Below are 17,776 nucleotides of genomic sequence, written 5' to 3'. Positions count from 1 at the left end.
ATTTCTCAGTGAAAGAAGTATAAAAAGGATAAACACTGTATGATTCCAAATATATGACATTTTGGAAAAGAAAAAACTATAGAGACAGTGAAAAGATCAGTGTTTGACATAGTATAGGAACAAGGGAGAGGACTGAAAAGGTGAATACAGATGATTTTTAGGGCAAACTATTGTGTATGATACTCTTAATGGTGAATACATGACATTGTATATTTGGCAAAACCCACACAAATGTACATACACATAGAGTAACCTAGTAAAAAATATGGAGGCTTTAGTTAATGCATCAATATTAGTTCATCAATTGTAACAAATGTACCACTAATGAAAATGTTAATATGTGGGTGGGTACCTAAGACAAGGGGAAGAGGGAGTATATGGGAACTCTTCATATTTTCTACTAGATTTTTCAGTAAATTTAAAACTGCTCTCAAAAATACTATTTTATTTAAAAATGAGAATCATATTATGCACATGCTTATTTATCACAAATACTTTCCATCTCAAATATACTTTTATAAAAGTATATATTTTATTGATTTTTTACAGAGAGGAAGGGAGAAAGACAGAGAGCTAGAAACATCGATAAGAGAGAAACATCGAACAGCTGCCTCTTGCACACCCCCTGCCGGGGATGTGCCTACAACCAATGTACATGCCCTTGACCGGAATTGAACCTGGGACCTTTCAGTCCGCAGACCGACGCTCCACCACTGAGCCAAACCAGTTTCGGCTCAAATATACTTTCATATCATTTTTAAAAGATAAATATAGTCCATCAAAGAGATGCATTTAACTTATTTAATCAACATCCTATTATTAGCTAATTAAGCTTGCTTCTCTAATCTTGACATTACAAACACCATGCTGAATATATTTGGAGACATGTTTTGTACACATTGATAGGAGCTAATAATATAATTTATATAAATAAGTTTAAAATAGTATTAGGTTCTCAATTCATATTCGAAAACTACCAAATTTTGACAATATTAGGCCATGAGTTCCTTGTAGGAAGAGATCTTGTTTATTCTTCTTTCCTCATTGCTTATCACAGTTCTTAACACAAATTAAGCATTTCAAATAGTCCATACAATAAATTAAAAGTTAGTTTTGATGCCTCCATCATCATAGTGTTAACACTTGGAAAAAAATTAAGCCAAAAAGATTAAATTTCAGTCAGTGTTATATGTCAGGAGTAAGCAAACCTTTTCTATAAATCACGAGATAGAAAATATCTTAGGTTTTGCAGGCCATGCAGTCACAACCATTCAACCCTACTGTTGTAGTATAAAAGCAGTTCACAGATAAATGTTAACTGGATAATTAAATTTGAACATTTTATAATTTTCACCTTGTGAAATATTAATCTTTAGATTTTCTTCAACTATTTGAAAAATGTAAAACCCATTCTCAACTCAGAGATCTCCCCAAAACAGTCAAAGAGCTTGATTTGGTGCACATGCTATAGCTTACAGACAGCTGATATAATCACCCTTTGAAATGTGGAGACACACACACACTCACACACACACACACGCACACTCACACACACAAAAAACAACAACCACCAAACAAAAACAAAAAAGCAAAACAATAACAACAAAAAACAGCAATAACAACAACAAAAACACAGTAAGGATCTTAACAGCCAGTTTACATAGGCCTACTGCAGTCTTAATATTCTTTTTTGTTTTTTTAAAATATATTTTATTGATTTTTTTACAGAGAGGAAGGGAGAGAGAGAGAGAGCTATCATAGAAACATCAATGAGAGAGAAACATCGACCAGCTGCCTCCTGCACCCCCCCCCCACCGGGGATGTGCCCACAACCAATGTACATGCCCTTGACCGGAATCGAACCCTGGACCTTTCAGTCCACAGACCGACGCTCTACCGCTGAGCCAAACCGCAGTCTTAATATTCTTGTAAAATATCCATAGTCAGGCAATTAAATGAGATGATCCCATGGATGAAATAAGCTGGCCCATCAATAAAATGAGAAAAAGAATTGACTCAAATTCCAGTGACAGCAGGAATAGTGAGTTTTGAGGAGATGGAGGAGAAAATAAAGGCAGAATACAGAGAACTTTTAGTTCTAGGAGTATATAAAATAGGGAAGTTTATGACATTCAAATTTTCTTTGGAGACTTTACTCCAAAAAAAAAAAAGCTATGTTTTCCTCAAAAGGACAAAGAGTCATGACAAGACAAAGAACAGAGAAAGCTATTTTGTTTCCAACAAAATAAAAATTAGCAGTACTCAAAAGCTTTTTTCAAAACCATTTAATCTGAAGGTAGATCTGAATCAAATTAAATTATAGATCTCTCAATATGATACAAAAAGTATTAAAAACACACTGTTTGCCAAAGTTGATTTTTAAGATAGCAGTATAAATTTATATTTATTTTTTTTTGCATAGAAAATGAAGCAGGTTTGTGATGTGGTTTATGTAACTTAAATGTACTATAAAATTTAAATGATACACATTTAACTTTATAAAAAATTTACAGTAATATAGAAGAATCCTTTGCTATCCAGTTTACTTGGTTCCTGAGTTTGGAAGTAAAATGGTTCAGATGTCCAATAGTTTAAAAACATACACTAATCTATTTGATACAGATATGGATAGTGAGAAATACCTATACTTGTAGTCCTAGCATCTAATAGGAAACTATTTTTTAACAATGATAACAAGGAACACACACTTATTTAAGAGAGGGTAAGAAGTTGGAACTATAATAGCATCTACATGGCTTTTCAAAAGGCTCTATGCTTTATTGTTGTTGATTTTTCAATTTAATAAATCTTTATTGCTCAGATTATTACAATTGTTTCTCCTCCCCTCCCCCCCATAGCTCCCTTCCACCCGATTCCCATCCTAGCCTCTGCCCTTACCTCCTCCCTCTTGTCTTAATCCATAGGTGAACAATTGTAGTCCAGTCTCTTCCTGCACCCCCTACACCTCTTTCCCCCTGATAATTATCAATCCACTCCCTTCCCTTTCTTTGTCCCTAATTCTATTATATTCACCAGGTTATTCTGTTCCTCAGATTTTTAATTCACTTGATTTTTAGAGTCACTTGTTAATATATATGTATTTGTTGATCATAATTTTTATCTTTACTTTTTTTTTCTTCTTCCTCATCTTAAAGAATATCTTTCAGCATTTCATATAATACTGGTTTGGTGGTGATGAACTCCTTTAGCTTTTTCTTACTTGTGAAGCTCTTTATCCGACCTTCAATTCTGAAAAACTTTGCTGAGTAGAGTAATCTTGGTAGTAGGTTCTTGCTATTCATCACTTTGAATATTTCTTGCCACTCCCGTCTGGCCTGCATAGTTTCTGTTGAGAAACCAGCTGACAATCCTATGGGTGCTCCTTTGTAGGTAATTAACTGTTTTTCTCTTGCTGCTTTTAATATTCTCTTTTTGTCTTTTGCTTTTGGAATTTTAATTATGATGTGTCTTGGTGTGTTCCTCTTTGGATTCCTTTTGTTTGGGGTTCTGTGCACTTCCTGGACTTTTAAGACTATTTCTTTTACCAGGTGGGGGTGAAAGTCATTATTTCTTCAAATAGGTTTTCAGTATCTTGCTGTCTCTCTTCTTCTAGCACCCCCATAATTCTGATGTTGGTATGCTTGAAATTGTCCCAGAGGTTTCTTATACAATCTTCAACTTTCTGGATTCTCTTCTATTCTTGCTTCTCTGGAAAAGTGTGTTTTGCCTCTTTGTATTTCAAATCTTTGACTAGATTCTTGCGATCCTCTAGACTAGGGGTGTCGAACTCAATCAGAGAAGGGGCCAAAATCTAAAATCCAGCCTAAATCGCAGGCCGAATGGTTTACTGAACAGTCATAAACTGACAATGTCATAAACTGACAGCGGAGTGATGACAGCGCGGTGCGGGCCACATTGCAAGGCCTGGCAGGCTGGATTTGGCCCGCAGGCCTTGTGTTTGACACATGTGCTCTAGACTGCTATTGGGTCTCTGTATAATATTTTTTATTTCAGTCAGTGTATGTTTAATTTTTTTTCTTTTTAAATAAATCTTTATTATGCATATTATTACAAAAGAGCCTCATTTTTTTTCCTCTCCACCAGGTTCCCACCCTACCCTCTGCCCTTTCCCCACCCCCCATTGTTCCTCATCCATAGGTGCACAGTTTATGTTCAGTCTCTTCCCACACCCCCCACTCTTCTTTTCCCCGAGAATTGTCAGTCCACTCCCCTTCCATACCTCTGATTCTATTATATTCACCAGTTAATATTGTTCATCAGGTTTTTTAATTCCCTTGGTTTTTAGATTCACTTGTTGATAGTTACATATTTGTTGTTCATGATTTTTATCTTTATTTTCTTCCTCTTCCTAAAGAACCCCCTTCAGCAATTCATATAATTCTCGTTTGGCGGTGATGAACTCCTTTAATTTTTTTTTTTATTTGTGAAGCTCTTTATCTGGCCTTCGATTCTGAGTGATAGCTTTGCTGGGTAGAGTATTTTTGGCTGCAGGTTCTTGTTATTCATTACCTTGAATATTTCTTGCCATTCCCGTCTGGCCTGCATGGTTTCTGTTGAGAAATCATCTGATAATTGTATTGGTGCTCCTATATAGGTAACTACCTGCTTTTCTCTTGCTGCTTTTAATATTCTCTTTTTGTCTTTTGCTCTTGGAATTTTAATTATGATGTGCCTTGGTGTGGTCCTCTTTGGATTCCTTTTGTTTGGGGTTCTGTGCACTTCCTGGACTTTTAAGACTATTTCTTTTACCAGGTGGGGGTGAAAGTCATTATTTCTTCAAATAGGTTTTCAGTGTCTTGCTGTCTCTCTTCTTCTAGCACCCCCATAATTCTGATGTTGGTATGCTTGAAATTGTCCCAGAGGTTTCTTATACAATCTTCAACTTTCTGGATTCTCTTGTCTTCTTGCTTCTGTGGGGGAGTGTCCTCTGGCTCTTTGTGTTCCAAGTCTTTGACTTGATTCTTGCAATCTTCCATTCTGTTTTTAGGACTCTGTATAATACTTTTTATTTCAGAGAATGTATTCTTTATTTCTTGTTGATCCCTTATTATTTCTAGTTGATCCTTTATTATTTCTAGTTGATCCTTTTTCATATCTCCATAGGTCTTGTTTATTTTATCGGCCTTTTCTAGGAGATTCTTTTAAAACCTTATAAGCGTGGTTTTGAACTCTATATAGAGTCGCTTTTTGTCCTCCATTTCTTTCGTTTGTGATCTGTTTCCTTGTCTCGGCATTTTCACTGCTTCCCTGAGATGGTAGGGAGGAAGGATCAGCTGTATCTATGCCAGGAGACAGCCTTATTCGCCTAGACTTGGAAAACTGCAAGAGAGTCTGCTCAGCTTGGATGGGGCGGAGTTTTAGGGTGGAGCCTACAGCCTTGGCTTCCAGTTAGCCCCGCCCTATGAGGTTCCTGAGTCTCAGTGTTCCTCTGAGAGAAAGGTGCCCTAGAGTTTCGCCCCCTACCAGACAGTCTAGTCTCTCCCCCAACGAGCCTGCAACTGGGGTTCTGTGCAGTTGGAAGTGGGGTTCAGCACAGTCCGGAGCTTTTATCTCCTTCCCGCTAGGGAATGCCAGCCAGGCACTCAGCCACCCCTCTGCTCAGGCTCTGTCCTCTCTGCACACGCAACATGTCTCCGTACCTTAGGCTTTTACAGCTCCTCTAATTTTCCTTCTGGTTTTCTCTTTCCTTCTCGTTATAGAATTTCCAGTCAGTCAACTTTCCTGTAGTTCTAGATAATATCCACTTTATATTTTAGTTGTATTTTTTGAAATTGTTGTGTGAGGCTGCATTTAGGCAGTTACCTATGCCGCCATCTTGGTTTCTCCTCTATTTTTAATTTCTAGTTGGTCTTTTTTCATATCCTTGAGGGTCTCATTGAATTTATTGGCCTTTTCTAAGAAATTCTTGAAAAACCTTATAACCATGGTTTTGAGCTCTATATCCAGTCGTTTGTTCTCCTCCATTTCTTTCGTTTGTGATCTGTTTCTCTGTCTCTGCATTTTCGCTGCTTCCTGAGTTGGTAGGGTGGCTTTGTGTGCTAGGTGGCCTATATGGCCCAGTGAGTCAGCCTCCCCAGTTACCTGTGGTAGACACTCTTCGTGCTCCTCTTTGTGGACTGTGTATACAACCTTGTTGTAGTTAAGTCTTGATTGTTGTTAGTATCATTGGGAAGAATTGACCTCCAGGCCAATTGGATGTGAGTATCAGCTGTGTCTACGCCGGGATATCTTTTTAGCACTTTGCGGCTCCTCTGATCCATGAGCTTTTCTCTTTTCTTCTAGTTGTAGAATTTCCACTCAGTCAGCTTTCCTGTGGTTTTGGATGATGTCCTTTCTGTCTTTTAGTTGTTCTGAAATTGTTGTGCGAGGCAGCAGTATAGGTGCTTACCTAGGCTGCCATCTTGGTTTATCTAGGCTCTACATTTTGATAACACTGATTTAATTTTCCTTAAAAACATAGCTGTCTTCATCCTTACACAGAGACAGGTTTATTACAATAACAAAATTCATGCACGGGTGTGGTTCCTAAGCTTGGCTGGTGATCAAAGAGCAAACGTCTGGTGTGAAAGGGCATGTCCCAGCTGACCTCTAGGCCCTGGGCAGTCCCTGGGCTTTGTGTTCCCCCTTCTGCCTGAGTCACAGTGCCCAAGTCCCCATGTGGAGATGCGGTGAGCGTGGCCAAAGGCCATGGGCCAGGGTGCAGTGTGAGCCTTGGGGCTGCCCAGCATTGCTACACAGAAGCCAGGCGGGCAGCGCGCTATCACCTGGCCAGCCTCACACACCAGCTCCTGTGGGAACCCACAGGGAGCCCAACCAGCCCCTGCAGTCCCAGCCCAGCTCACCCAGAGGAGGCTGTGCGGGTGCAGGGCAGGCTCCTTGCAGGCCCAGCAACTGGCAGCTGAGTGCCCACTGCCAGTGGTGCATTTCCAATGCCCCCCATGTTCCGTCCCACTCTCTGGGGGTCAGTGTACATCACAGTGAGCAATCGAACGACCTACTGCAGGAAAGGACAATTTGCATATTAGGCTTTTATTACATGGGATTAGTGCAATCATACTTAAGCAACTTTAATTAGAAGTATTTTTAATTAAAAAAAGAAAAAAGAATTATCCTATGAAATTTGGAAAAAAGAACATTAAGGACAAGAAAGGGCAATGAAATTATGTGCCTATATAAGAGAAAAAGATTGAATTCCAAAGCTTATCTAATTTTATAAATACCCTACAAAAAAAACAAAAAAACAAATACAAATGTGGAGATAAAGTACATAATCTATTGGAATTAAAAAATAAATAGAATAAGATATACAGCAATGGGGTATGAAATTAATGAATTAGTTAAATCTGTTATAATAGATCCACATTGTAATACTGTGCAGCCATTTAGAATAATGATCAAGAACTTTATATACCCAAATGATATAGTTCTTGATCATTTATAGCTCAATAATCCTCAATATTAACAAAGAATGAGCAGAAAACTTCGGACTACTCCAACTATCACTGTAATTACCTCAACTCAAAGGACTTACATCCACAGAGAGAAGGGCCTTTAAGCTATTAGATAGGACTTTGGTCTTAGTAGAATGGAAGGTACCAAAGAAGGGCAAAAGGTAAAAGAGTCAGCATTAAAAAGTGACAAGATACAGAAATAATTCAATCAAAATCAAAGTAGAAAATCTATTCTAGCATTACCCATTTTGTAAATGAACTGTGTACTATTCAATCTCACATGCCTACAAAAATGCTCTCTCCCTGTGCTCTATGTTTCCAAGCAAGCAGTAAAACAGCTAAACTATGCTTCCACAGCAATTATATTACAGATCAAAATCTTACACCAGCATTTATGCAACAACATTTGGAAGGCTGGGTTATAATAAATAGAGGAGGCTAAATAGAAAACTTTGAACACATATGGCAGGATTTCTCAGTGACAATCTGAGTTTTAGACTGCCTGTATCATAAGCAACAGGCAACTTGAATCCCTTTAAGTCTTCTTTAACAATAAGGCAGGGAATGTAATGTATAAAATGACAAAAACCAAATTTTACCACTGAGCCAAAACAAACTTCATTTTCAATTTTGATCAGTGTACTAAAATTTTTAAAGATTATAACATAATTTAATAATAGGAATATTTGGATCACTGTATGTATTCGTTTAAAATATTTTCCAATTAAACAATAACACAAATTCATGTTTAGTATAAAGTTAGTGCAGAACAACCATTTTTCATTTCTTAAATGGGACAGAAGGTTAAAATTTTGAAATAAAACATTACCTTCAAATAAACTGAGGTCTCTTCGTAGCCGTGGTCCATAAAGCCCTTCTAAAATACTCTCAAAACCTGTGTTATTAAAGAAAGAAAAGAATATTAACTATGAAAGGAAGCTTAATTTTACTATAACAAAAACCATAAACTCTATAGGAATCAGCAAATTTAACACTATAAGCTGTAATTTCTCCTATAGTTGAGTTAATTTGAACTAGGCAATATATAACATAATAGTCATACAATAACTGTCAGAAATTACATGATTATAAAGAAATATTCATGACCTCACTCATTTATGGATAATAAAGAAATTATAAACTGATGAACCAAAAGATAGATATAGAAACAGTAAAGCAACAAGCAGACTGTCAAATTATAGCGGGAGGGTAGGGAGATCTGGGGAAGATAAGAGATCAAAGGACTTGTATACATGCATATAAGTACAACTAATGGACACAAAACTCTGCGGAGGGAGGGCATTTATGGGGGTGGGGGGCAATGGTATATGTATACAGATAATAATTTAATAATAAAAAAATAAAATAAAATGGGGGAAAAAAAGAAATATTCAAATGTAAATATTCACTACTAAAGCAGATAAACATTTTTGTCATTTAGAAATATTCCCAGGTTAAATTATTATGGGCAGATTTCTTTTGTAATAATTTTGTAGAGAGGAGAATAACTAGAAAAGATGTATAATTCTGTTTATACCTGTAACAACATATGTTAGCTTATAAAAAGTAGCATGTTTAACCTCAATTACCAAAGTGAGTAAATGAGTGTCAATGGGGAGAAATTCTTGCTATGCAAAGTATGATGGCCCGGCCAGGTGGCTCAGTTGGTTGGAACACCGTCCAGGGCACCAAAAAAGGCTGCAGTTCAATTCCAGGTTGGGACACATAACTAGGTTGCGGGTTTGATCCCTGTGGTGGCACCTACGGGAGGCAATCAAGTGTTGTTCCTCTTCCACATCCATGTTCCCCCATCTGTCTCCCCCTCCCCCTTTCCTCTCTCTTTCTAAAATCAAACATATCTTCGGGTGAGGATTTTTAAAAAAAATTGGGTATAAACTGTTAACCTACTTGTAAAAATCATGACAATAATTTATTCATAGGTATGGACTGTTTTAAAAAATTATTAAAAACCTTGTCAAGTTAGAAACCTCGTTCACGAACTTACAGTGTTCCACTTTCTGGATATACTAATTTTAACATTTTGCAATTTTCTTTTTGAAATCTGTAGATATTAAATTTAATCAGTTTTATGATAAACTACAAAGCATCCAAAGGAAAATAATCAGAATGGCAAAATAACTGGGAAATTAACAAAAGGGATTAAAGAATGCTTAGGGAGGGAAAATATTAAAAGTAGAATGATAAATCTGAAAAATGAAAGGTAAAGGATATTTTCTCAGTGATATTCCTAAATTGTAAAAAATGTAGAAACACTACTCTAGAAATTTTCTATAAATCATGCTTTTAAAAGACATGTTAACATCTCTATAATCAAGATGCATATTCATGTCAATGATGTGTCATAGTAAAAAAAGTAACATTTTTTCACATAGAACATGAAGAAATGATGCATCTTATCCTATATTATAAAAGGGTATTATGCAAATAGACCAAATGGTGGAACAACTAGTACAATCGAACAACCAAACAAGTGGTCCCGATGACATGCGCTGACCACAAGGTGGTGTGCGTGGAACATGGCTGGTGTTGGCTGTGACAGGATGGTGGAGCAGGTGAGCAGGGGTGCCAGACCAAGGCAGGGCACTGGTCACTGTCATTAGGGCAAAGCTCTGGTGGTTACTGAAAATTCTTCACTCCTGTCCTCCATGGTCCTGCCCGGCACTTGCACCTTCTGCTGGCCCTAGAGCTACCCACTGCTGGGGCTCAGCACTGGCCCCAATCACTCCATGCCATCAGTGGCTGCCAGCACCAATCCCCCCTCTGGGCTTCTCTACCTCCCCCTGCTTTTGAGGGGAGATTAGGATTGGCAGCTGCCTCTTGCAGCTGCTGCCACTGCTCACACCCAGTGCCAGCATTAGCCTCGCTCACACGCTGGCGCCGGTCCTGATTGCTCGGTACCATCAGTGTGTTCGAGGGGTGGCTGCTGGCCCCGAAAGCCCCTGAGGGCTTGTCCACCCCTCTCCCCCCCGCTCCTGAGGGGTGATCAGGGTAGCAGCTGCCACTTGCAACTGCTGCTGGCGCCAGCGCCAATTGCTTTGTGCCTTCAGCAGGTGTGAGCAGGATTGGCACCATCAGCGTGTGGGAGCAGGGCTGTGGGCAGACAGGTGACTGTGGCTGCAGCAGGAGGAGTGGGGCGGGGACATGGAGGATGGGCTGAGACCCAACCCTGTGCCTACCCGCAGCTTCGAGGCCCATAGTTCCTTTCAAGGTGAACGAATTCATGCACTGGGCCCTACTAATTTATGATGTCTTGGATTTGACAAAGTAGTTATCATGGAACTTAGATAATATGCACTTAATAAAATCTTTGTGAAATGATTTAGTACTAGTTCCCATGAATGGACATTTCAGGCAGAAAAGTGAGTGAACTGGAACCAGAGAGTGCTTTCAAGAACACTATCGAAAAGACTTTCCTACAGGTTAAAACCTCAGACCAAACAAGTCCCAAATCTCTTTCTATTACTAAGATAATCTAATTCTATTTTGTTGTGATCAATGGACTCCAAAAATTAACCATGTAAACAAGCTATTTTAGGATGTCATTCTATTGAACAAAATATATGGCCTCTCCCTATATAGGTTTACTAAACTGGATTTCTCATAAATTGCTGGTGGAAAGCAAAATGGCACAATCATTTTAGAAAAGTTTGACACTCTCTATGAATTTAAACAGGCACTACCACATGATCAAACAATCCCACTCCTAAATATTTACCAATATTTACCAAAGAGAAATGAAAACTACATTTACACAAATACACAAGTATTCATAGAGTTTCATTCACATTTACCCAAACTCGAATCAATCCAATGTCCTTCAACCATTGAATAAAAAAAACAAACTGCTACAATAGAATACTACATAGCAAAAGGAACAAACTATTGATACATGCAGCAACATGACTATATCTCAAAAGCATGTTGTTAAATGAAAAAAGCCCTACGCAAAAGCATATACTTTATGATTTCACTTATTCTCTAGGAAAAGCAAAACTACAGTGTCAGAGCAGACCAACAGTTGCTAGTGCCAGGTTACCTAGATAAGAAAATAACTGAAGAATCACAAAACAACTTTTAGGGATAATGGAACTGTTTTATATATTGTATATTGAGGAGTTGGTTATCCAATTCTTTGTGTGTCAAAACTCAGGGAACTGTAAATTATATCTTAATAAACCTTGCTTAAAAAAATCTTTTTTTTTAAAGAAAGGCTTAACCAATGGTTTCTGCAGCAGAGAAAGGTGAAAGTCAGTAGATGACTTGATGGGTTATCCTTAAGAAACAAATAAGCAAAAGTGAATCATGAATGGTCAGGGTTTAGAGTAAAGATGGAAGACTAAAAATTATGTGTCAAAGTCATCAGTAAATGTAATAGGAAAAGGTAATTAGAGACATATGAAAATATGCTCAGTCACTGATCATCCAAGAGATGCAAATCAAAACGACAATGCCGTACCATCTCATACCTATGAGGATGGCCATCATCAAAAAAATCAACAAATGACAAGTGCTGGTGAGGATACAGAGAAAAAGAAACACTTGTGTACTGCTGGTTGGAATGTAGACTGTTGCAGCCATGGTGGAGAACAGTATCGAGTTTCCTCAAAAAACTAAAAATGGAACTCCCATTTGACTCAGTGATCCCACTTCTAGGGATATACCGCAAGAAACTAGAAACACTGATCAGAAAAGATATATGCACCCCTATGTTCATAGCAGCACAATTTATCATAGCTAAAATTAGGAAACAGCCTAAGCACCCATCAGCAGATGAATAGATTAAAAAATTGTGGTACATCTATACAATGGAATATTATGCTGCAGTAAAAAACAGAAGGAATTCTTACCATTTGCAACAGGATGGATAGAACTGGAGAGCATTATGCTAAGTGAAATAAGCTAGTCAGAGAAAGATAAATATCACATGGTCTCACTCATTTGTGGAATATAATGAACAACATAAACTGATGAACAAAAACAGATTCAGAGACAGAGAAGCATTGATTAGATCGTCAAACCTCAAAGGGAAGGAAGGGGTGGACGGAGAGGAGGAGAGATTAACCAAAGGATTTGTATGTATGCATATAAGCCTAATCCAGTGGTTGGAAAACTCATTAGTCCACAGAGCCAAATATAAATAGTACAACGATTGAAATTTCTTTTGAGAGCCAAAATTTTTAAACTTAAACTTCTTCTAACGCCACTTCTTCAAAATAGACTTGCCCAGGCCATGGTATTTTGTGGAAGAGCCACACTCAAGAGGCCAAAGAGCCCCATGTGGCTCTCGAGCCGCAATTTGCTGACCACGGGCCTAACCAATAGACACAGACACCAGGGGGGTGAGGGCATGAGTGGGGTGGGGTATGGTGGGCAATGGGGAGATAAGGACAAATATGTAATACCTTAATCAATAAAGAAATAAAAAGTAAAAAAACAAAACCATTTAGCTATTTTTAAAAAAAAAGGTAATTAGCTGACTACATGCTCACAATTCTAAAATTTCCATGATCCTAAAAAAATAGCTTTTTGTATTGGATAGAACAATGATTTGAAAGGAAAATCATGATACAGCCTACACAGAAAAATTATATTTGTGGGAAAAAAAGATTTTGAGACAAAGGATAAAAAGACAAATGTAAGGAAAATGTGATAAATTCATGTGTTTGTGTGTGTGTGTGTATATGAGGTTTACAGAGGAGTTTATCAGAGGAGGGCAGTTAGGGGCAATCAAGCCGGCAGGGGAGCAATTAGGTGTCAATCAGGCTGGCAGGGGAGTGGTTAGGGGATGCGGTTAAGGGCAATCAGGCAAGGGTTTGAGAAGAAGCAGTCCTGGATTGTGAGAGGGCAGCCGGACATCCCTTGAGGGATCCCCGATTGGAGAGAGTATAGGCTGGGCTGGGGGACACACTCCCCATGCATGAATTTTGTGCACAGGGCCTCTAAGTACTTAAGAAAAAACTTTACAGACCGAAACTAAAAATTAGTACACAAATTTCAATACTTTGTATCTTCTATAATCTTGTTATTAAAAACTGATTCTTATATTTAAATACAACAGACATTAAGGCAAAAGGCAAGAGTTCCAACTTTTGGGATGGATGACAAGAAAAGATAGTGTCAGGGAAGGTTTTCTAGAAATGTTATCCAAATTGAATCTTAGTGAAAGAATTAGAGTCAGCTAGACAAAACATGGAAGATTACATTACACATTTAGATAAGGAGAACATCGTGTATAAAGTCATAGGGAAAAGAGAACTCAATATACTCAAGAACAGCACTTCACAATATAACTTTGTGTAATGATGGAATTTATCTGAATCTGTGCTCTCCAATACAGGGTGGGGCAAAAGTAAATTTATGGTTGTTTCTATGGAAAATAATACAATAATTAGTAAATAATAATACAAGAATAAACAGTGTATTTCACATACATCTGCAAACCTAAGTTTGCCCCTCCCTATTTGGAGTTGAAAAACTTATTTTTACATTTTATTTAGTTTTGTTAATTTAAATTTGAACAGCCATGTCAAGAAAGTAAAAAGTATGGCAAAAATAAAGAATGTGATGTGAAGGGCAGCAAAAAGGCTGAAGATATATGCACAATATGGATCTTGAAAGGGCTAGCATGTTTTGGCAAGCAGTTAATTTTTATCCTCAGAGCAATGGTAGGCCTTTATGGAGTCAAGAGATTGGATTAGTTTTGCATTCAGAAAAGATCACTCAAGCAGCAGTGAAAACAGACTAAAATGGAAAAAGAATAAAGACAATGGTTAGAACACTTGCAGAAGAAATACAGCAAAAGAAACAGAAAATAAATCTAGACAGAAATTTACTTGAGAAATAGGATAACTTTTAGTGATATAATACAATTAAATAAACTAATAATGATACCATAGTTTTATTAAGGTGAGCAAGCAAGAAGTAAATACTTCACCACTGTAGAAGTAAAGACACACTGAAATGGATTTATCATTTGAATACTAACTGAAGCAGCACTTTAATTGTGACTCTAGGAAAAGACTAGTTATGTAAGTCAAAGTTATCAGGTTTTCTACTTAAATGACAATTGCATACATTAACTACAATATTAAGTAGTGCAATATAGAAGAAAACTCGCTATGTCATCAGATACCATGCTACCTCCTACTCCCCACTCTTGCCAATACTCAAACCCTAAAAAATGCCACACCGTATCCCACCTCAGGCATCCACACAAAGCTCTTCTGTCAGCCTACTGCACACATTCCAACCCCTATTCCCACCCCCAAACACATCTGGATAAATCCTACTCAGCTCAGCCTTAAAAAGAATTATGGTTATAAGAACCACTGAAATTGTAACATTCCTAGAAAAAGTACAGGAAAAAAGATTATTCACACTGGTCTTGGCGATGCTTTTTTTGTATATATCAAAAGCACAAGCAACATAGTAAAAACAGGTGGGACAACATCAAACAAAAAAGTTTCTCCATAGCAAAATAAACTAGCAACAAAATAAATAGGCAACCTAAGAAAATATTTGCAGCCTTGAACCTGATAAAAGGTTAATATCCAAAATATATAAAGAATTCATACTACTCAACAGCAAAAAGCAAACAATCTGATTTTAAAAATGGCAGAGCAACTGAATATGCATTCTTCCAGAGAAGAAATACAAAGGGCCAACAGGTCCTGAACAAGATGTCCAGGGCAATCAAATGAAAACCACAATGAGCACAGCCCGCGTGGCTCAGTGGTTGAGTGTCGACCTATGAATCAGTAGATCACGGTTCAATTCCTGGTCAGGGCACATGCCCAAATTGTGGGCTAGATTCCCAGTGTGACACTTGCAGGAGGCAGCCAATCAATGATTCCCTCTCAACACTGATGTTTCTGATGTTTTTATCTCTCCCCCCCTCTCCCATCCTCTCTGAAATCAATAAAAATATATTAAACTGCTGGAAAGCAAATCAGTTTCACTAAAAAAGATGTTGACAGGAAGCCAGGAAGGCTGGTCAACAACCTTAATTGCTCAAACCTTTAGTTGAGATATTGTTAGCTGAAGCAGAATCTACCTTGTTTGTCCCATGTAAGTTTCTGTTATTTCCTGCCTAAGGGCTACATGTAAATTTCTGTTTATGTTGCCTAAGATGTTTTCCCCAAAGCCTCAATAAAAGGGGATGGCAGGGCCAGAGCAGTTCTCCCACTAGAGTTGGTCTACCGCCTGCCCCACAATATCACCAAATTGAATTTCTTTAAGTCTCTTTTCATTTGTGTGTGGCCCTTCTCCAGAACCCGAACCCTGAATTGGATCTCTTTCTACGCGGGCCGTGAAAGAGAGTCCTATATTAAACACACAAACAAATAAAAAACACAATGATATATCAGACTTATTAGGATAGCTGTCATAAAAAAGAAGAGATAAGTGTTGGTGAGGATGTGGAGGAAAAAAGGAACCCTTGTGCACTGTGAGAATGTAAATGGGTGTAGTCACTACGGAAAACATTATGAAGTTCCTCAAAAAATTAAACAAACTATCATATAATCTAGTAATTCCACTTGTGGGTATATATTTGAAGGAACAAAACCATCTCAAAAAGATATAACTATGTTCACTTCAGGATTATTTACAACCAGTGGCCCGGTGCACAAAATTCATGTAGTGTGTGTGGGGGGTGTGTGTCCCTCAGCTCAACCTGCACCCTCTCCAATTTGGGACCCTTTGGGGGATATCTGATTGCTGGTTTAGGCCCGATGCCTCTCACAATCCAGGACTGCTGGCTCTAAACCATTCGCCTGCTTACCTGCATGATCACTCCCTAACCACTCCCCTGCCAGCCTGATTGACACCTAACTGCTCCCCTGTTGGCTCAATTGCCCCCAACTGCCCTCCCCTGCAGGTCTGGTCACCCCCAACTGCACTCCCCTGCAGGCCTGATCACCCCCAACTGCCCTCTCTTGCAGGCCTGGTCGCCCCCAACTTTCCTCCCCTGTTGGCCTGGTCGCCCCTAACTGCTCTCACTTGCTGGCCTGATTGCCCACAACTACCTGCCCCTGCTGGCCATCTTGGTCTACATGGGGCAGCCATCTTGTACCAGGGCATGAGGGTCAATTTGCATATTACATCTTTATTATATAGGATAGCCAAGGCATAGAAATTACCAAAGTATCCACTGATGGATGAATGGATAAAGATGTGGTATGTACAGACAATGGTATGTTCAGGCAATGTACTCAGACACAAAAAAGAGAGAAATTCTGCTATTTACAACAACATAAATGAATCTAGAGGATACTATGCTAAATGAAATTAGCCAGACAGAGACAAATACCATATGATCTCACTTATATGTGGAATCTGGGGGTTGAGGAGAGTCAAACTCATAGAAACCAAGAGTGGTATGGTGACTACCAGGGGATAAGGGTTGGAGAAGATGGAGAGATGCTAGTAAAAGAATATAAGCCTTGCATTATAGGATGAACAAGCTCTGGTGATCTAACGTACAATTTGGAAATTATAGTTAGTAATACTGTGTTGTGTACCGTACTTGAAATTTGCTAAGGGAGATTTTTAGCTTCCTTCCCTCCCTCACTCCCTCCCTTCCTCCCTCCCTCCCTCTTTCTTTCTCCTCTCATAACTGTGAGGTGACAGATTTGTTAACCTGTGGTAATCATTGCACAACATATAGATATGTCAAATCACACTATACACTATAAATATATATGCTGTTATTTGTTAATTATGCACCAATAAAATGTGGGGGGAAATCACTGCCTTAAAGTTTCATCTAATTTAATTTAGATTAGAATAGACCTATTGTTACATGTTATCCTAATAGTAATATGCAAATTGACCATCACTCCAACACATAAAATGGCTGCCCCATGTGGACACAAGATGGCTGCCACAAGATGGCCAGCAGGGGAGGGCAGTTGAGAGAAACAAGACCTGAAAGTGAGGGCAGTTGGGGGCAATCAAGCCTGCAGGGGAGGGCAGTTAGGGGCATTCAGGCTGGCAGGGGAGCAGTTAGGCATCAATCAGGCTGGCATGGGAGTGGTTAGGGGTGATCAGGCTGGCAGGCAGAAGCGGTTAGAGGCAATTAGGAAGCAGGCAGGCGAATAGTTGGGAGCCAGCAGTCCTGCATTGAGAGAGGACAGTCGGACATCCCTCGAGGGGTCCCAGATTGGAGAGGGTGCAGGCTGGGCTGAGGGACACCACCAACCCTTCTTCCCACTGTGCACAAATTTCGTGTACCCGGCCTCTAGTATTACATAATACCTTGCATTATTCCCTTTAAAACACTT

The 17,776-nt window shown here is 38.7% G+C and overlaps 1 protein-coding gene across 13 annotated transcripts in view; it reads right to left on the bottom strand.

The window, feature by feature from the left end:
* Nucleotides 1-17,776, bottom strand: part of LOC311628978 (ligand-dependent nuclear receptor corepressor-like protein) — a 111,392-nt gene that overhangs the window by 68,543 nt on the left and 25,073 nt on the right. For 12 of the 13 annotated variants that reach the window (XM_084896656.1, XM_084896655.1, XM_084896654.1 and 9 more), the window contains exon 2: nucleotides 8,302-8,367. The exons of the other annotated variant lie outside the window; for it this stretch is intronic. In XM_084896656.1, the coding sequence (XP_084752782.1) occupies nucleotides 8,302-8,367 (66 nt within the window). The remainder of the gene's footprint in view (nucleotides 1-8,301; nucleotides 8,368-17,776) is intronic. 13 annotated transcript variants of the gene reach the window in all.

The sequence above is a fragment of the Pipistrellus hanaki genome, assembly GCF_964339955.1.
Source record: "Pipistrellus hanaki genome assembly, chromosome: 1".
Lineage (NCBI taxonomy): Eukaryota > Metazoa > Chordata > Mammalia > Chiroptera > Vespertilionidae > Pipistrellus > Pipistrellus hanaki.
The sequence above is the reverse complement of the archived record's forward strand: the minus strand, read 5'-3'. Positions and strand labels throughout refer to the sequence as shown.